This window comes from Drosophila gunungcola (assembly GCF_025200985.1).
Source record: "Drosophila gunungcola strain Sukarami chromosome 3L unlocalized genomic scaffold, Dgunungcola_SK_2 000005F, whole genome shotgun sequence".
Taxonomy (NCBI): domain Eukaryota; kingdom Metazoa; phylum Arthropoda; class Insecta; order Diptera; family Drosophilidae; genus Drosophila; species Drosophila gunungcola.
Window position 1 is genome coordinate 5,081,947 of NW_026453180.1, and position 19,149 is coordinate 5,101,095.

At 47.9% G+C, this 19,149-nt stretch overlaps 6 protein-coding genes across 29 annotated transcripts in view; 2 read left to right on the forward strand and 4 right to left on the reverse strand.

Moving 5' to 3' along the window:
• Positions 1–7,179, forward strand: part of LOC128259025 (protein trachealess) — a 30,675-nt gene extending 23,496 nt beyond the window's left edge. For 4 of the 10 annotated variants that reach the window (XM_052991112.1, XM_052991114.1, XM_052991113.1 and 1 more), the window contains 8 exons: positions 1,488–1,555; positions 1,989–2,310; positions 2,492–2,613; positions 2,953–3,039; positions 3,687–3,880; positions 3,950–4,056; positions 4,338–4,485; positions 4,547–7,179. In XM_052991112.1, coding sequence (XP_052847072.1) covers positions 1,488–1,555; positions 1,989–2,310; positions 2,492–2,613; positions 2,953–3,039; positions 3,687–3,880; positions 3,950–4,056; positions 4,338–4,485; positions 4,547–5,942 — 2,444 coding nt within the window. In that variant the 3' untranslated portion in view covers positions 5,943–7,179. The remainder of the gene's footprint in view (positions 1–1,487; positions 1,556–1,988; positions 2,311–2,491; positions 2,614–2,952; positions 3,040–3,686; positions 3,881–3,949; positions 4,057–4,337; positions 4,486–4,546) is intronic. The other 6 variants (XM_052991115.1, XM_052991120.1, XM_052991116.1 and 3 more) reach the window with 3 other exon arrangements.
• LOC128259048 (uncharacterized) overlaps positions 1–19,149 on the reverse strand; it is a 367,779-nt gene that overhangs the window by 173,880 nt on the left and 174,750 nt on the right. For 12 of the 13 annotated variants that reach the window (XM_052991173.1, XM_052991170.1, XM_052991168.1 and 9 more), the window contains one exon: positions 4,009–4,080. The exons of the other annotated variant lie outside the window; for it this stretch is intronic. Coding sequence is in view for 4 of the 12 variants with exons in the window: in XM_052991177.1 (XP_052847137.1) it covers positions 4,009–4,080 (72 nt within the window). In the remaining 8 variants the exon portion in view is untranslated. The remainder of the gene's footprint in view (positions 1–4,008; positions 4,081–19,149) is intronic. 13 annotated transcript variants of the gene reach the window in all.
• LOC128259024 (uncharacterized) lies at positions 8,072–12,946 on the reverse strand. 3 transcript variants are annotated; one of them, XM_052991110.1, is made up of 4 exons: positions 12,731–12,945; positions 12,041–12,653; positions 8,994–11,449; positions 8,072–8,930 (listed from the first exon to the last, which is right to left on the reverse strand). In XM_052991110.1, exons 1-4 carry the CDS (start codon positions 12,770–12,772, stop codon positions 8,691–8,693), a joined length of 3,351 nt encoding a protein of 1,116 aa, XP_052847070.1. In that variant the 5' UTR covers positions 12,773–12,945; the 3' UTR covers positions 8,072–8,690. The 3 variants fall into 3 exon arrangements, with proteins under 3 accessions (XP_052847070.1, XP_052847068.1, XP_052847071.1); XM_052991108.1 differs by having other exon boundaries at positions 12,719–12,945; XM_052991111.1 differs by lacking the exon at positions 8,072–8,930 and having other exon boundaries at positions 8,985–11,449; positions 12,719–12,946.
• Positions 13,292–16,778, forward strand: LOC128259029 (cell division cycle 5-like protein). Its single transcript, XM_052991126.1, has 4 exons — positions 13,292–13,458; positions 13,527–13,792; positions 13,854–15,304; positions 15,373–16,778. The coding sequence occupies exons 1-4, from the start codon at positions 13,414–13,416 to the stop codon at positions 16,059–16,061; spliced, it is 2,451 nt and encodes an 816-aa protein (XP_052847086.1). The 5' UTR covers positions 13,292–13,413; the 3' UTR covers positions 16,062–16,778.
• On the reverse strand, positions 16,069–16,580 carry LOC128259060 (RING-box protein 1B). The gene is made up of 2 exons (XM_052991191.1): positions 16,471–16,580; positions 16,069–16,425 (listed from the first exon to the last, which is right to left on the reverse strand). The coding sequence occupies exons 1-2, from the start codon at positions 16,544–16,546 to the stop codon at positions 16,133–16,135; spliced, it is 369 nt and encodes a 122-aa protein (XP_052847151.1). The 5' UTR covers positions 16,547–16,580; the 3' UTR covers positions 16,069–16,132.
• Positions 17,305–18,714, reverse strand: LOC128259040 (zinc finger protein 385B). The gene is given in 2 exon segments (XM_052991156.1): positions 17,305–17,832; positions 17,834–18,714. Coding segments are annotated over 2 exon segments (1,113 nt in total). The 5' UTR covers positions 18,560–18,714; the 3' UTR covers positions 17,305–17,445.

Consider the following 19,149-nt stretch of genomic DNA (forward strand, 5'->3'; position numbering starts at 1 on the left):
AAGCCACGCCATTCCTCAGCCAGCCACGTCATGCTCCGACGACGTTGACAATGCATTGTCACGTCAAGTGAAAAAGGCATTCCACGACGACAGCCCACGACTCTTGGCCAGGTTTCTCAGTTCAGACAGTATTCAAAAGCTGCCAACTGGCAACGACCGAGTGCACTTACAGAAAAATGTCTTTATTCACATCATAGTTATGATTTAATTGCTTTGTTACAGCAAATATTGTGAAAAGACAATCGGTAAAAAACAAACTTATTCTTAATATTGAGTCTTTTTAAAAGTGAATTAATATTAAATATTTAAACATGCTATTATATTTATTAAAGAATATATTTAATGAAATTTACTGAAAAACGAAACCAAGCCCCCACGAATAATATTTTTCTCCGTGCGCCAACTGGCAAAGTGGCAGAGCCAAAAGGCGAGGGCTATCAAAAAGCAAAAAAGGTAGTCAAGGCACTAAAAAATAATCCAAAATCAATGGGGCGTTATGTATGGAAGGCGGTGGAGTGGCCGTAACGCCTTTATCCATTCAATTGGATTATTATGCGAAACTAAACCCAGAAAAAGTAGTAGAGAAGGAGCTATATGCTACGAGGATGAGGAGCAACAAGCTGCGGGGCAATAAAAAGCACTTCAATTTGACCCACAGCCGCAAAAAAGAGCAGAGGGAATATTTTTGGGCGGTGGGGTGGTGCTTGGTGCTTGAGATGGTGGTGCTGGAAGGTCATTAAGGCTGGGCCGTAGCCACATATGGCCATGTCCGAGCGGAAGCGGAAACTGTTTGCCAACTTAGCGCGCCGACGACCACTGAAAATCGCTGGGGATTTGAGGGCAGGAAGAATAAAGGGCGATTTGCACTTGTGCGAATTATGACTTGGCCGGTCAGTCGTCCATAATCGTAAAATTCTATAATTGAATTAAATAAATAAGCTTCGCAAGGAGGCCTCAGCTGAGGAAATATTGAATGCCCGTCGTTCTCATATTTACGATGCCCTGCGGTTGTTATTGTTGTCTTTTCTGAGAGGGGGGCAGGGGTGCATCATTTACGAGTTGGGTCAAGAACTGGAATAAGTAAGGGTAACAATAACTCAAGGGGTCCCAAAACACATTCGAACCTCGATGAGAAAATATTACTTTTGTTTGTTTTTACTGGAAGATTCTTTAAATTTCGCTATTTAATGTTCAACTTAAGCTAATTCTCAAAATCTATACTGTAAGTATTTTCAATACATTTATGAAAGGATCCTACAGAGAGTAAGTGCATTCTATATTGAAATTCAACTAGTGGCTACTAAACCAGTATTTTCCTTGTAAAATCTCTGGACGTTTTCAAAAATAGATCTATATATAAACATTTTTCTAATTTTAACCAGCTACAATTATATTTAAATTAAATTGTTTATTGTGTACTGTTGCATTTGCATACTTTCCAACCACTGACACTCCACTTTCCCCTCTTCTTTCTCCTTTCTCCGCAGGTGCCGCCATTCGTCGCAGTCCCGCTGTTGATTTGTTCGAACAACATCAGGGCACCCACATATTACAGGTAAGATTATGGTGGCAAAAGGGACGGCAGTAGGCCCAAAGAAAGAGAGAGAGATAGCCCACAGCCATCTTATGCATATGATTAAAAAAAAACTCAAATAAAAAAAAGAATGGCACTTTCGACTTCATGAATAATAAAATATATTAAAACAACCAATTGCTAAGGAGGGTACGCTTAAGATCATACAAGATAAATCGATCTGATAATGATATACGCAAGTAGATCATAAACCGAGATCTCCTTGAAAACTCTTGCTAATAAAAATTTTTAAAATTCCTATTTAATACACTATTTTCTTAGTCCATGGAAGGATTTGCTTTAGAAAAACCGATCTTCTATACAATCGTCATGACCCTGATCTTCTTCGAAACTCTTGCTAATAAATATACCACTTGAATACCATATTTTCCCTTGTGTTTCTGTTGCACTTCAGTCCCTTGATGGATTCGCCTTGGCTGTGGCGGCAGACGGACGCTTCCTGTACATTTCTGAGACGGTGTCCATCTACTTGGGCCTGTCGCAAGTGGAGATGACGGGCAGCAGCATCTTCGACTACATCCACCAGGCGGACCACTCGGAAATCGCCGAGCAGCTGGGCCTGAGCCTCACGAGCGGCGCTGGAGGAGGAGGCGGCGGAGGAGGCGGCAGTTCGAGCAGCGGCGGTGGAGGCGGCGGAGCGGGTGTGGGCATGGCCTCGCCTACTTCCGGAGCCTCCGACGATGGCAGCGGAACACACGGTACGAACAATCCCGACGGTGAGTCAAGTCCGAGTTGTCGAAGGACCAGGAGCGGGATGGAGCCCTGGTGCGGGTTGGGATCCAAACGGATGTTTCAAAATAAAAAAAAAAAAAATTTAAATCCAATTGATGTCCGCCTTAGATATAATCGAAATCTGGTAATATGCAATCGAATCTGAAACCCGTTCTGATCTTACAGTTGCTGCCTCCATGACACAAGCTTCGACGAGTGGCTATAAGGGCTACGATCGGAGCTTCTGCATCCGAATGAAGTCTACACTGACCAAACGCGGCTGTCACTTCAAATCCTCTGGCTATCGGGTGAGTTTGCCAATCTTATCTTTCTATCCTCCAATGAAACTACTATCCTTATTTGTAATTCTCTTTAAGTTTTGTATTGTTTTTATTTGTTTTCCCCTTTGTAGCCATATTTCTAACTGAATAGTTTTGGGGATTATGATTTTTCTGTTTCTGTTTCTGTTTTTGTTTTGGTTTTATTTATCTTTTACGTTGGCCTTAGGAGTTGCTTTTTTAATGAATGGCTTGCGAGTAATAGAGTTAGACTAACCCATAGAAAACGTTTTCGGTTGTGTTGTGTGTAACTTGCATTACCTGCATTTTGTATTACGTATTACCATCCCATCCACTGCTTATCTACAGGCCAGCGATGCAACGAGCAATTGCAACAACGGTAACAATGCTAGTAACAATGCTAAAAACGTTAAGAATCCGGGCTCAAACTATTCGGTACGTATCAATTGAAATCAGTACGTTTGTATGCTAAATGCAAAGGCAAAATCAAAAACCTAATCAAAATTTATTACTGAGGTATTCGCTTTTTGAGTTTTTTCAACTATTTCGGCCATCTTTTTTGTGTTTGCTAAGAAAAAAACAAAACAAAGGCAAAGCCACTGACTGATTTTAGATTGATCAGTATCGAATAACAAGTGCGGAAGCTGCTTCAATCATCCACCAACCAATCATCAATCGCCGCAATCACCACATGCTCTCTACAACGTTTTCCAGATTTGTTTGTCATTTAATTTAAACCCATAAATGTATAGTTTATAAACAGGTTCGGCAAATATTTGAAAAAAAAAGTTGTTCATTTAAAATACCTTGAAGAACCACACTTATGATTTTAAATCAGAATGATTTGTTCACTTATAATTACCAACTTTTTTTTTGATTGTAAATAAAAAAATTCAAGTAAATAAGAACACCAATTGTAATAAATATTATCCTACAGAATCATAAGCTTCTTTCGATTGAGTCTAATAGGTTCATTTCCAAACCCAAGAATTCCTTCCTCAATCACCAAATATCAAGTTTTTTAAGCTCCAGAAAAGGGATTCTTAACTAAATGAGTCTTGGCTTCCTTGGAACCTTTACAGGTGGTTCTGCTGCTGTGCAAGCTGCGTCCCCAGTACACATTCTCCCACAGCCGAAAGTCGCAGCCACCACTGCTCGGAATGGTGGCCTTGGCCATCGCGTTGCCTCCGCCATCGGTTCACGAGATCCGGCTGGAGTGCGACATGTTCGTCACCCGGGTGAACTTTGACCTGCGGGTGGCCCACTGTGAGCCAAGGTAAGAGTTGACTCTACCCCACCCTAGTTATAAGACCTAGTAACTAACGAAATGGCTTTCAAAATGTAGGGTATCCGATCTACTTGATTATACACCGGAGGATCTAGTAAACAAGAGCTTGTACTCACTGTGTCACGCCGAGGATGCCAACCGCCTGCGAAAGAGCCATTCGGATTGTGAGTATACTAATCATCAAGAACCTGTAATAATAAGAAAAAGTTAAATTATAATTTTTTGAGGGTTTTATTATTGAATAAAAGTATTTTTTATTAAAATTTTTATAAATTATACATACAGTTTAAATTGTTTTAAAAGAATAGCTTATTTTTTGTACATTTAAATTAATAATATTTAACTTTTTTCTATGATGGGGTTTTGTTTATAGTTTCACATCATTGTAATTTTAGAATTCCCTCTAAACCGTTTACTAAATTCGTTTGTTCACTTCCTTTTGCAGTGATCGAGAAGGGTCAGGTGCTGACTGGCTACTACCGACTGATGAACAAAAGTGGGGGCTACACATGGCTCCAAACCTGCGCCACCGTGGTCTGCAGTACCAAAAATGCAGATGAGCAGAACATCATCTGCGTCAACTATGTGATCAGGTGAGTTTGACTTAAATCGACTTTTTGGTAGACCCCACTAATCAACAACCTTGTGCATTAGTAATCGGGAGAACGAGAACATGATCCTGGACTGCTGCCAACTGGAACCCAGTCCGGACAGCATAAAGCACGAGGAGGGTCTGGGAAACGACAAGAGCAGCGGATCGCCAGGCGGAGATGCCAGTGGAGAGGGCAACTCCCATTTAAGTGCAGGAGACATGAAGCTGAACTCGGAACCGAAAACCGATTCAGAGGGTCATTCGCATCGCGGCCGGGGACGCAGTGCAGCAGCCTCGCACGGAAGCAGCCTCAACAGCCTCACCATGATCAAGGATAGTCCAACTCCCCTGGGAGTGGAGATCGATGCGGGTGTACTGCCCACCACAGTGGCCACTCCAGTGCCCGCCAGTGCAACTCCCAATGGCAGTAGCTCCGCCTCCACCAAGCGGAAACGCAAGACCAAGGCATCGCAGCAGCAGGCGGAGGACCAAAACCAGGATCAGGTGATTCCCGACCAGCCTTTGCCCAAGCTTCCAGCAATGGAGCAGCGGGATCACCAGCCTCGCAGCCGTTTACCCTCGATTGTGGACGAGCAGCAGCAGCAGCAGCAACCCGACTCGGCAGTCAAGGATCTGGAGCAGGCCATGTCCAAGCACTTGCCCTCGCCGGTGGCAGTGGTATCGGTGGCTCCGCCTCCCAACAACACGGACTTCAGTGCCGACTCCCTGCTCAAGCAGCAGCAGCAACAGCAGCAGCATCTGGAGGATCCCAACGAGAAGAGCAGCACCATCCAGTGGATAGGCACTCCCTACCAGCAGCCGCCGGCGCCCATGCCCGCCACCGCCCTCCTGCGGCAGTTGTACGCCAACCGGGAGAGTGTGATCCGGGCCACGGCCAGGCAAACGCCCACGGGAGTGTTCTACGGCGACCAGCAGACGGGACCGCTGCCCACGCCGCCGGGCAGTGAGTCCTCCTACGAGAACCAATACCTGCAGCTGCACTCCGCCGCCTCCGGAGGACATCCCGGCGGTGGTGGCCAGAAGACCTCCGCCGACGCCTTCACCAATCTGGTGTCCACCTATGGGGGCTACCACAGCTCCATCGACTACCACAACGCCATGACCCCGCCCAGCTCAGTGTCTCCCAGGGACTCGAACCAGCCAGGGAAGGCGGCTCCCGTGTTGACCTCCTCCAACGGCGGATACGACTACGCCCCCGATCCGCTAAGGGGTCAGTATGTCACGGCCACCGGGGACGGAGTGGCCACCACGCTGCCCCTGAAGCCGCAGGCATCCTACACGACCACAATGCATCCGTCGGCGGGCGGGAGCACCACCACCGAGGGCGGAGTGACCTACAGCAATCTCGACCAGCCGCAGTACTTTGCTCCGCACTCGAGCTTCCACCTGTACCACAAGGGCAGCCCGGCCAGCGGCTGGTACTCCACGCCCTCCTAGGTGATAGACGACCAGGTTCCGCCATCCTGCCACGATCAGTACCACCACCATCACCACCAGGAGGAATCCTCCAGTGGAAACAACCAGGCGGGGGAGCGATGGGACTTTGTGGGGGCGCTGGGCAAGGTGGCGAGGATGTTCTTCAGCGCCAGGAAGGGGAATCCGGGATAGAGGGGAGTTGCCTAGACTGGAGGAGGTTAAGAAAATCACAGGGCGATTGATATAGTTTAATAACACGAGTCGAGGAAAAGGCTTAGCGATGGAAAAAAAAACTCAATGTAATTATTGCTGGCTTGACTAGGTGATTAATCGTGTGCAATGATTGGATATACAAACACCCGATGTTCAGTTCTTTTTTTTAATTTAATTTTAATTTAAAAACCTTTTTATGATTTGGCAAATCAAAAGATTTTACAATTCCTAGTTTTTCCTAGTTAAATAAACTTCTAAGGACTTATCTTCCCTTCCAGATCGAAAGCATTCCCCGCCAGCAATCCTTAAGAATTAGACTAGAGACAGAGCCAAACTTAAAGCGTTAAAAAAACATTCAATGTTGTTAAATAATTCTTAAGTCTGTAAATTATGAAACACACACTCCACACTCGGACACACTGAGACCCAATGAAATTATAGGCAAAAATACTCAATACGCAATTGATTTAAACATAAACATAAACGAATAGTAAGGTTAATCTTAATTAAAGTAATGATATATAGTAAGACTTGCATAGAGTGCCAAGGAAAGGAAACCGAACAAAAACGCGCTATAAATAACATGAGAGCGAATCAAAACACGGCTTGAACTAAACCCTCTCCCTACCAATTGTTATTAATTATTTAAATCGATTGTAATTTTACCAACACATAAACACGCATACATAAGATAATCTCAATATGATATGTATACATTAATATATATATATATATATATATATATATATATATATATTTAAACATTTTTACAACATATCAAATGCTTCCTCCTCTAGATTTAGGATTACATTTAAACGAGACTCGCTCTAATTTCGATTATTACCTCTAAGAGTTCCGCTAACGTTCGTCTACTTCCGTTTCCTCCCTATTGTATATTTAATAAAACCATCTAATAGCTAAAAAGTAAACAAAAATAATAATAAATCAATGCAAAAGCAAGAAAAACAAAAAGTGTAATTAAATTTTGTATAAAAGCAAAAAAAAAGTTTCTCCCATTAAAGGCTTAAAATATTGAATATGACAATTGAAATGACTATTAATCTGGATTTCCTTCTGAAATGGTACAGATTTTGGGGTTTAAAACGCTTTTACTCAAGTGTTCACTTGTAAAAAAAACGTAAACCAAGTGAGGGATATAAAGAATTCAAAAACGATATTGCGATACGTAGCAGGCTCTAAAATATTCAGTTTTGACTTTCTTCACTGCCTTTTCCGTTTGAACTGTGCCGAGTGTTTTTTAAAAACATCACGTATCGGTTTCCATATCAAAGCAGACAATAAAACCAAGTTTCGTCCATGTTTTTAAGACCTGGGGCTTTTCAAACTCCACGGAAAGTCTTCCTCCGGATGAGTCGCGAAAATGTGATCGGCACTCCTGACGACCATCATGGTGACTCCCTCGATTCCGCTGCAGTTGCATGTGGACAAAAACGACCGGCCCTCTGCGTACTTCCGCTACCCGGCAGTTCTGTCCAGCGCCATGTTGTCCCTGGGGATGACCTTCATGGCCATGATGGAAGTAATTCCTGGCGATGGCGCCCTGGGTCCAAGCCTGCTGTTTCCAGTTCCATTCAACCTGAAACTGCTGTTCAAGGCCATCTTCCACGTGGTGAATGAGAATTGGTCTTCGCCCTGGTCGCCTACTGCGCCATCTTTGCCTTGGCTTTGGAGCAGATGCTCCACTGGAGCGTCATCTACCGAGGGAATCATCACGAGCGTCTGTCAGGAATGTCAGAATTAAAAAAGCTTGTTCATTACTACCTAGTTTACCAAAAAAATAACCAGATCGATTTGTAATACGTTAACAAGCAGGACCGAAAATTCTCTTCCAGTTTTATGAAAATAAATGATTTAACCGAAAATTGTAGTGGAAACTTTAAATTCAAACAATTCACAATTTAAATTGAAATGTTCGGTTTGAGATTTTAAAATGTATTTTTATCTTGACATCGTCGCACTGTTGAGCTTTCTATATACAGGGAATGAAACTGGAGTTCAACTAACTTAAGCCTTTCCCAATTAACCATCATATACATACGTATGTACAAAAATATAACCTTAAACATCTATGGTAAATATTTACAGAAATAGAACAAAGAAAATAGTCATTTCTAGGTCTATAATTTGACTTCGTATAGGAAAAAAAATATTCAGAGGTGCCAAAGAAATCTCTTGACCATAAAATCACTTAAAAAACTGTCTAAAAGTATGCATTTTCAAAATAAATCCAAAAGACTTTTAGATCCATAATGTATAGTTGCAAACTTTAAAACACTTTAAAGCTAGATCTAAAATCCTTGTGATTTCCGTGGCACACCTAATAAACATTATTTGACAAATTGGATTCAATCCAAACACTTCATCGAAAATAAGAATGATTTTGGCACACACAACTGGATTTCCGCCGTGAAGTGATCATCTTAAACACTAAGAACATTGGTATAATTTTGGTATAAAACATCGATACAAACTACGCGGCACTTTGTGAGAGTTTTCGCACATGCTGACGCCTAAAATATGTACAGGTTTTCGCCCTTAGGAAGCTTGCAGGACATTTGCCTGAGCCAGAACCACCTCCTTGGCCACCTTTGTACTGGAATGTGCGAGCACCACACTGCTCTCCACCTTGATTTGTGATTGATTTGGACTTGGGACTTCGTGCTTGGCCTGGTGAACCTGCAGCAGGCCTTGATTGATGCTGGTGAAGCTGCACTGGTCGCACTTGTAGATGATGGAGGACAGCTCCTGCTCGGGATGGCGCTTCTGGAGGTGTATCTATGTAATATAAAATGTGTTAGGGCGTTGTGCAGGATTAAAGGAGTAAAAGATCTAGCGAACCCGAAAGGCGGTGCTCTGGATGGCCCGAAAGTCGCAATGGGGACAGGAGTAGCGCCTCAGCTCCTTGTGGGTGGCCAAATGGCGCCGGAAGGCATTGTGATCGCTGGCCTCATGATCGCATGCGTCGCAGCGGAAGCGCTTTTGGTCCTGATGACTTCGCAAATGGAGTCGCAGACTGCTCTTGGAGCCGAAAACCCGCTGGCACTCGGGACACTCCAGCTGCTCGTTGCGCTCCTTGCACAGGTGCTCCCTCAGCGATTTCCTCTGCTTGAAGGCGGCCCCGCAATCCTCGCAGCGATGCATCACCACGGCACTGGCTTCGACTTCCGTTGGCTTTCCCATGCCCAATCCCTGCGTGCGATGCAAGCGCCGGTGGTTCTTCAGCTGCTTAGTGTTCTTGAAGCCCTTGCCGCACTGCTCGCACTTGTAGTTCCGTTCCTCCGAGTGAATCTTGGCATGGGTGTTCACCAGGCGGGAGTAGATGGGCGTCTTGAAGCTGCACAGTTGGCAGGAGTAGAGCTCCATGTCGATCTGGTGGGTCCGCCACAGGTGCGTGTGCAGGCAGTTCCAGTTGCTAAAGTGGCTGGACCTGCACTCCGGACAGACCATGGGTTGGTTCGAGGAGCTGCTGGCTCCATTGTGGCACCTGCCGTGATACTCCAAAGTGGCGGGCGACTTGAAGCGGAACATACAGCCCTCCACCAGGCACTTGCCGCCCTCTGGCTGCTGGTTGGGTCCCTGCGGTGGCTTCCTTTTGCTCCCAGTGATGCCCCCCGAGTGCTTGGCTCCATAGGGACGCCCTCGAACGGAGGTGCCACCTCCAGGCTGCGGTGGCTCCACGACGGCAGTGGGCAGGAGATTATTGGCCACATAGATGCGGGCTGGCTTCTCGGCTTCCAAAGGAACTAGTGGCGGGACAGGCAGACTGCACAAGGGTGCACTTTGGGCCACAGTGGCAGTTCCTCCAGAGGATGTAACAGGCCCTAGAGGTGGCGGCACAGCTCCTTCTCCTCCTCCTAATGCTCCTCCTGATTCTTCTCCCGCTACCCCTGCATCCGGTGCTTCCTCCGTTGGCGGCGGTGCATACAGCTGCGAAAAGTCCTTGACCATCAGATCCTCGAGTGGCGGAGCCTCGCCCACCGCTTCACTGGGAGTGGGCAAGCCGAGTCCGGATTCTGGCACAGCCTCCTCCATCCAGGGCCAGCACTCTAGATCCTCGGCCAGGTCGTAGCCTCCCTCGCTGGGCCAACTGCCGCTAATCGAAGGCTGGAACTCGCCCAGCGATGGCGGTGGTTGTGTGTTCAACTGGGTGTCCAGCTCCACAGGTGGCTGCTCCACGGGCGGCAGCTCCATCATGGTCATGGCCATCGGCTCCAAGTTGGGCACAATCAAGTGCTCCACTTCGGTTCTGTTCATCAGGTTTAGTTCGTCCACAGTTCGCAAATGCAGAGTGCCCCGTTGTGGTGCCTTCAGTATGTCCACGTTCTTGATGAAGATCTTCTGCTTTGTGGTGATGGGAGCAACAGGGGGTGGCAAGTAGTGCTCCAGCTGCACAGTTTGCGGTTCAGCCATTGTGGTCAGTGAGTCATTGTTGAGCGGAGGAGGTGGCGTGGTCTCATCCGACACAAAGTCCACGCCAAAATCCAGGTCCAGGGCACTGAAACGTGTGTTGTCCAGACTGGAGACAGCTCCTCCTCCATTGCCATTCAGCACGGAGTCAAAGGGGAAGGCCTCGGAGGAACACATCTGGGCCAGGGGAGCCAGGCTGGGCTCAAATCCTGGCAGCGGACACGTGCTGGGCGTGAGCAGAGCATCCGCTTGGAAGACATCTCCGTCGCCTAGAGGTAAAACCACTTGTCCGGAATCCACTGCCAACGGTATGCCCCCATTAAAGCCCATTCCGGGCAGAGCGGAGGGCAGAACCATGGGCTCCTTAAGGATGTCCACGTTGCGTATATAGATCTTTGGCTGACGAGGTTTTTCCGGCGGCTCCAGGCCCACGATGTCCGTTATGAGCGGATGATTCTGCAGCTGAAAGTCAAAGGGCAGCAGGGCGGGCTCTCTGAGCACGTCCACGCTCTTGATGGAGATCTTCTGGCTGGACTTCGGCGGTGGAACGGGTCCATTGGCAGCAGCCGGTGCTGTCGGCATAGTCTGTTCACTGGGAGATGCACCCACCGCCACGCCTTCGAGCAGGTCCAGAATGTTACCCGTGGATCCACTATCTGGCATTAGAGGCGAGAAATCCGGCAGAGGTTCTCGTAGACAGTCCACGCTCTTGATAAAGATGCGACTCTTGGGTCGGTTTTGAACCACAATCTGGGCTTGCTTTTTAGAATGCACTTCGTTGGGCTTTCCATCCTTAAGCAGGGTCAGCACCTCATTGTCCTCCATTTGGTGGTCCAGACTGAGGTGCCAGCTGAGCGCATCGCTGCTGTACAAGATGTTCGAGCAGCCTGGCGGAGAGTATGTGAGAAATGAATCCAGGTGGTGTGATTACTTCGGAAACCGAAGTAACGAACTTCCTTGCAAAGTTTTAGTTACTCAACTATTGTTTTGACAATGGGTCTGCCATAGACCACGTTATATTCATTAAACCATATATGGAAGTAAGACTCATTTTTCATTAGATGTTTTTTATGATATTGGGCTGATCTTAAGGCTTATCTACTCAAGGATTCAGCTAATTATCTATAAATGGAGCATTCTTTAACAAAGCGAACGGATGTTGTTAAAAAAATACAAATTATCAGTGTTTTGAATACCTTGGTTTAAGAACAAAAAAAAAACATCATCTAACCCAAAACCCTATTTTTGAGAGATTGGTTGAAGTGGCAAGAAGCTTAAATAACCCATCTAGAACTAATGTGACCTGTTAATTGGACTATCTTTATGGTATTTGTACAACTTAATTGTTGTTTATTATAACAGATTCTGGATAAACCAAAAACCAGACTGCTGGTCACAGCAAATCTCCAAGAAATGGCTGACTAGACCCATCAAAAGGTTAAAACCTTATCGTTAAGTTGCCCTACACATGATCTCACCTGGGCACTGCCTCCTCTGCTGCTCCATGTTCCCGTAGCAATTGCCCAGGTGCAAATGCTGTTGGAGGCGCGCTTGGCTCAAACTCAAAAACGGGCAATTTGAGCAGCGCAGGATCAGGGGAGGGCCATCCTGGACCATCGCCATCTCCTTGCCCTCCAGTGGATCCACACTGGCGCAGCTGGAGTTGCGAGTGGGCGGCGTGGGCGTGGCATTGAGGCGCTCCTTGGCCGCCGCCTCTGCAGCCAGTTCGGATTTGATTAGCTCCGCCTCCGATTTAATTTCCGCCGTACGCCGGCGAAAGGCATTGCGATAGCTCTTCTCCGGCTGCTGCTGCAAGTCCGTGGTGTGGATCTGGACAAAGGGAATGGCAGGGTTGGGCTGGGATTCCTGCCCCGGCGCTTCTCCATCGGGCAGCCAAACAGAAGTTGCAGAAGTGGGTGCAGTAGTTCCATTTCCAATACCTCCGAGCTCATCGTCGAAGAAGCCCCCAAAGTTGGAGTCGTGTTCCAAAGCGTGAACCGGCGTCGATAGCGACAGATCCTGGTGGGGATGTGGATGTGGATGCTGCAGCGGCAGATGCGCGTGCGGATGCGACAGCGGGAGCAAGTGCAGCTGGAAGACACACGGGGCGTGTTTTTCGGGCCAGTGGAACTCGTCTGGATGTGGTGGATGTTCACCTGGTGGCTCACCTGGTTGCCGCCGTAGAATCCCGAGTAGGCAGCATCGCTCATGTTGGGTTCCAGGTTCCGTGTTCCAGTTTCCAGTTTCCGGGTGCCGGTCTTCCTTAATCTGGGGCACAGGCCTTTTAATTCCGCATTATAATTTACATTACGCAGACAAAAACTTGTAGTCACAAAAAAACTGATAGCAAAACAGCTGTTGCTCTGTCAGAGGTGGCAGCACAGCTTGCTTAATCATATTTGGTCACACTTTCAAGTTTTGTTTTGTCGTGTGGAAAAGGCTTAATAATTTTGTTTAATACAAATTAACTTTTCCTATAGGTGCAAGATAGCATTTAATAAATTTACTTTGATATTATAAATTTGGTCATTCGATATCAAAATAGCTGTACATTTCAGTCCTCGTCTTAGATAATTTGTTGTTATCTTTAATATTTCCAACTAAATTCAAAATATTAACTTTTTAGAGCAGTGCATTATTTGTAATTTAATTTTTTCAAACAGTATGCGAGCAGCGTAAAGCAGTCGAAAAATACCAAACAAATACTAAAGCACCAGCTATCGCTGATATCGAAAAACGAACCATCACTAGCGGCTACTGCCAATAAAAAATAGCGGAATTTCGTGGAGCCAAGTGAAAATTGTGTAAAATCTCTTATTAACGCGGGAAAATATCATTGTAAGGCCTCAAAATGCCGCGAATAATGATCAAGGGCGGCGTGTGGCGCAACACGGAGGTAAGTGGCACTTGCACTACCCCAATTTCCCCAAATTCCTCTCCTCACATGCGCTTTCTATCCACCAGGATGAGATCCTCAAGGCGGCGGTGATGAAATATGGCAAAAACCAATGGAGTCGGATTGCCTCCTTGCTGCACAGAAAGTCGGCCAAGCAATGCAAGGCCAGGTGGTACGAGTGGCTGGATCCCAGCATCAAGAAGACCGAGTGGTCACGCGAGGAGGACGAGAAGCTGCTCCACCTGGCCAAACTTATGCCCACACAGTGGCGCACAATTGCGCCGATCATTGGAAGAACTGCTGCCCAGTGCTTGGAGCGCTATGAATACTTGCTGTGGGTATAGATCTACTTACTCCCCCAATAAATCCCTAATCCCAATCCCAATCCGAATTAGTGACCAAGCCCAGCGCAAGGAGGATGGCGAGGACGGCACCATGGACGATCCGCGCAAGCTGAAGCCCGGCGAGATTGACCCCAATCCGGAGACCAAACCGGCCCGGCCCGATCCCAAGGACATGGACGAGGACGAGCTGGAGATGCTGTCGGAGGCCCGAGCCCGCCTGGCCAACACGCAGGGCAAGAAGGCCAAGCGCAAGGCGCGCGAGAAGCAGCTGGAGGAGGCCCGTCGCCTGGCCACGCTCCAGAAGCGCCGGGAACTGCGTGCCGCCGGCATTGGCAGCGGCAATCGCAAGCGCATCAAGGGCATCGACTACAACGCCGAGATTCCCTTCGAGAAGCGACCCGCCCTGGGATTCTATGACACGGCGGAGGAGCATCTGCAAAAGAACGAGCCGGACTTTAACAAAATGCGACAGCAGGATCTGGACGGAGAACTGCGTTCCGAGAAGGAGGAGCGGGAGCGAAAGCGCGACAAGCAGAAGCTGAAGCAGCGCAAGGAGAACGAGGTGCCCACCGCCATGCTGCAGAACATGGAGCCGGAGCGAAAGCGCTCCAAGCTGGTGCTGCCCACGCCGCAGATCTCGGACTTGGAGCTGCAGCAGGTGGTGAAGCTGGGACGCGCCAGCGAGATGGCCAAGGAGATAGCCGGAGAAAGTGGCATCGAGACCACGGATGCCCTGCTGGCAGACTATTCGATTACGCCTCAGGTGGCGGCCACTCCGCGAACACCTGCCCCGTACACGGATCGCATCATGCAGGAGGCCCAGAACATGATGGCCTTGACACACACGGAAACGCCATTGAAAGGTGGCCTAAATACCCCTCTCCACGAGTCTGATTTCTCTGGTGTGCTGCCCAAGGCGGCATCGATTGCCACGCCAAACACAGTGATTGCCACGCCGTTCAGAACACAGCGCGATTCTGCAGGGGGAGCCACTCCGGGAGGGTTCCTCACCCCATCTTCGGGAGCTTTGGTTCCGGTTAAGGGGGCTGGAGGCGCTGGCGGAGTCATCAACACTCCCGCCTACGTGAGGGACAAGCTGAGCATCAATCCCGAGGAGAGCATGGGCGTCACCGAGACCCCGGCCTTGTACAAAAACTACCAGAAACATCTAAAGTCCACGCTGCGTGAGGGGCTCTCCACGCTGCCCGCTCCGCGAAACGACTACGAGATCGTGGTGCCCGAGCAGGAGGACAGCGAGCCCATGGAGGCCAACTCGGAGCCCGCTGTGGAGGATCAGGCGGACGTGGATGCCCGTTTACTGGCCGAGCAGGAGGCTCGCCGCAAGCGGGAACTGGAGAAGCGCTCGCAGGTAATCCAGCGCAGCCTGCCTCGGCCGACGGAGGTGAACACCAAGATCCTGCGACCACAGTCTGAGAAACAAAACCTCACAGAGCAGCAGCAGGCAGAGGAGTTGATCAAGCACGAGATGATCACCATGCAGTGTAAGTGAACACAAATAATTAAGTAACTATATAAGCTAATCCCCAATTTCACCCTACAATCTCCACAGTATACGACTCTGTCAAGGATCCCGTGCCCGGGCAATCGCAGCACAAGCTGGAACAGCTGCAGAGCTACTTCAAGGCCAATCCCTACGAGGACATCTCGCAGCAGGAACTGGCCAAGGCCAGGCAGATGCTCACCGAGGAAATGGAGGTAGTGAAGGAGCGCATGTCGCATGGCGAACTGCCCCTGGATGTCTATGCCCAAGTGTGGCAGGAATGCCTCGGCCAGGTGCTCTACCTGCCGTCCCAGCATCGCTACACTCGCGCCAATCTGGCCAGCAAGAAGGATCGCCTGGAGTCCGCGGAGAAGCGGCTGGAGACGAACCGCCGCCACATGGCCAAGGAGGCCAAGCGGTGCGGCAAGATTGAGAAGAAGCTGAAGATCCTCACCGGTGGCTACCAGGCGCGCGCCCAGGTGCTGATCAAACAGCTGCAGGACACGTTCGGCCAGATCGAACAGAACTCCGTGTCGCTGTCCACATTCCGCTTCCTGGGCGAGCAGGAGGCCATCGCAGTGCCGCGTCGCCTGGAGTCGCTGCAGGAGGATGTGCGTCGGCAGATGGACCGCGAGAAGGAGCTGCAGCAAAAGTACGCCGGATTAGTGGAGGAGCGCGAATCGCTCTACTCCCAGATTGAGCAAATAACGGGAGTGAGGCCCACATCGCAGCAGCTGCTGCCCGAACAGGAAGCCTAATCCCAAGTCAGCTCCAATTTAGTTTTAATTTAACCAAGCAGAACACCCAAATCTGTCATCCAGTTCCCTCTCTAATGACCGTACTTCTGGAAGACCCACTCCTTGTTGTCCAGCGGACAGACAAGGCGCGACTTCAGCCAGCGGGCAATGCAGTGGTAGTGGAAGGCATGGTTGCATTCGCCCCAGGCCACGGTGCACTCGTCCTGGTTCGCGTTCGGATCCGCCTGGCACTCGATGCACAGGTTCATGATGTGGTTGCGGCAGATGGCGCAGTTGTCCACGGCCACGTCCCACGACCACAAGGCGTGCGCCACCCACTTCTTCACCACGAAGCGCTCCTCTTTTAACTGGCCACCGCAACCGCCTCCTCCTCCTCCACCTCCACCTCCACCACCACCTCCTAATCCACTGCCAGATGCCTCGTCGTCGTTGAAATCCAGATCGTGAAAGTCCTCTGTCTCCTCAACCTCCATTTTATCGGCCATTGTCTGTCACTTAATTTCAATAATTTTTGCTCTTCTTCTCAAAATGAATTTACCCCTTTGAAATCAAATTTGATGTGAGCTATTTTACACCCCAAATATCACCTAACTTGACATTGTTTCAAAACTGATGATTGATTTAACGGGGAAGTGGTGTGCTCAAAAACTAATACTTAAAAACACTTAGTTTATACAAAAAATGTTAATAAAAATAAAATAAATACATGAAAAGCCAGCGTTTAAGCTTTGTTTATAAAACTACAGTCCGAATAGTATACATTTATAAATCTTTTAAGTTTATTAGATTGCACATAGAAATCACTGCTACGATTTTGAATTTATTATATGGATTCCATTTAATGGAACATTTTTTTTTTATAGAAGTATATTTTTTAAGTTTGCTATGGCATTTGACAATCCTTGTATAATATTAGTTCTACAAATTATTTGTGGGGTATAACCTATTTAACGATTTACCTAGATGGTCTTATCGATTTTAGGTAGGGCTTTCACATTTTAGAGTTCTTCAAGACTTATTATATTGCAAATCAGAAATCAATGCAACTTTTATAAATTGATTATATGGTTTCCATATAGAAGGTATCCAAATAAGTGATTTTACTTCCAAAAGCAAAATCATATGACGATACCCGTTAAGGTATGATACTGCATATTAAGTATAATCGTTTGGTGTAAACTAAGGAATTCCCTAAGTTAAGTTAAGTTCCCCAAGTAATTCGACATTTTAGAGGGCTTTTAGATTTATTTTATTGTAAATTAGAAATGATTTCCATATTATTGAACTTGTTTTTATCAATATAGAGTAAGTTCTTAAACAAAGAAAGTTATAATTAAGTGATTTTTAGCACAATCATTTAAGTAAAATCATCTAGAGAAATTCCCTAGATAGTCTTATCGGTGTGAGGAAGGGCTTTCACCGACTTCAGGTGCTTCTTTCCGATGAGGTGCTGCTGCAAGGTGGTGGCATGGTTCATCATCATGTTGCAGGGCTTGCAGTAGTACTGCCCAATTGGAGTACGGTACATGGCCAGTTCCGCGGCGTCCAGCTTCTCGGGTGCCGGTGGTGGTGGTGCCTCCGGAAGGCCCACATCTCCTCCGCTCTGATCCGGGCCAGCGGATGAGCGCATGTTCCTCTGGTGCCTGGCGCCGGCCAAGTGAACCTGCATTTGGGGAGCAGATGTGACCACTATTTTGCATAAGCTGCATGTGCGCTCCTTGTCCTCCGATTTGATGGGGCTCCCCTGAGGCGGCACGTCCTCCATGGGGAACATCCTGTCCGACTGAGCCCCCCTCCGGTTTGAGGAACAGCCCCCCGATGCCATGGCGTCCGTCGGAAGGGTGTGCCGCTCCTTCCCCCTCAAACCTGCTGCCTGTTCGCACCCACCTTCCGGCCGAGTCGTAGTGCCCCGATCCCGAAGGCTTCGAGATGCGCTGCTCCACCAGCTTGTGCTTCCGCCCCAGATAGTGCTGGCGGGCGTGCATGGAGGAGGTGAGATCCAGATCGCAGAGGTCGCAGTGGAAGGCGCTGGGGCCGGTTGGTCCCTGCTTGGACAGCCGCTTGACTGGAGGCGCCTGCAGACCCGCCTCCGTGTAGTTCTTGGCCAGCCAGGCGCTGATGTGGCGGTCGTGGGCCTTGGACTCGTAGTGATCCCGGGCGCACTTCCTCGAGGTCATCTGCACCTTGCACAGCTCGCAGTTCAGCGGCCCAATCAGCCGGTTCAGCTCCTCCGGATAGCTCTCGTCCCGTCCGGGAAACAAGGTCAGCTCCGAGTCCACCTCCGTCTGCTCTGCCTTCCGTTTCAGGGGTCTCATGGAACCGGGATCCGAGCTGCCGTTGCCCCCAGATTGTTTACCCGGTGCCACCAGGCGATTTCCGCTCATGACCTCCGGCGCTGGCGGAGATTCGTTACGGGCTCTGGCCATGGGAACGCTCTGGGTCGCTCCCGCCGCCAGGTGCGGAATGTGGAAGTCACTCAGGAATCCGGAGGAGCGCATTTCACGTCTGAAATCTATAACCCAATGCCAAGCTAGAGGTGGCAACACAAATCACACGCATGCGTCGACCGCACCAACAAATAAATTCTATAACATAATTACTATAACTCTTTTACAACCGTCATTTCACAATTCGAACTGACACAAAAAATGGGGGAAACATGTTTACAAAAAAAAGAAAGAATATTGCCGATATTTCATTGGTTTTAAAACTACCGTCTCTATGTCAGGTTGACCTTTCGCTTTGGCGGTCTTATTCAAAAACCCCAAGACATTTAAATTTGAGATGAAGAGCCGGAATTTGAGGTTTTATATGTTAACCACGAGACATTTGGTAAAAATGTATTGCCACTTTGATGTCTATTAACAAGACAATATAGCAATAAAATCAAATTTTAATTTGTTTAGGGATATATATTTTAGAAATAATATTAACCCTCATTATAAACAGGACCAAATCCAAGTTTATGATCGCTAAAGAACTCATTATAGGATGTTTTAGAGAAATCAGCACGCTATAAGCGTACAAAAACCCAATAACATAATGAAGTTTCCTTAGAAATATTTAAAAGACTTTCTTTTTTTTAATT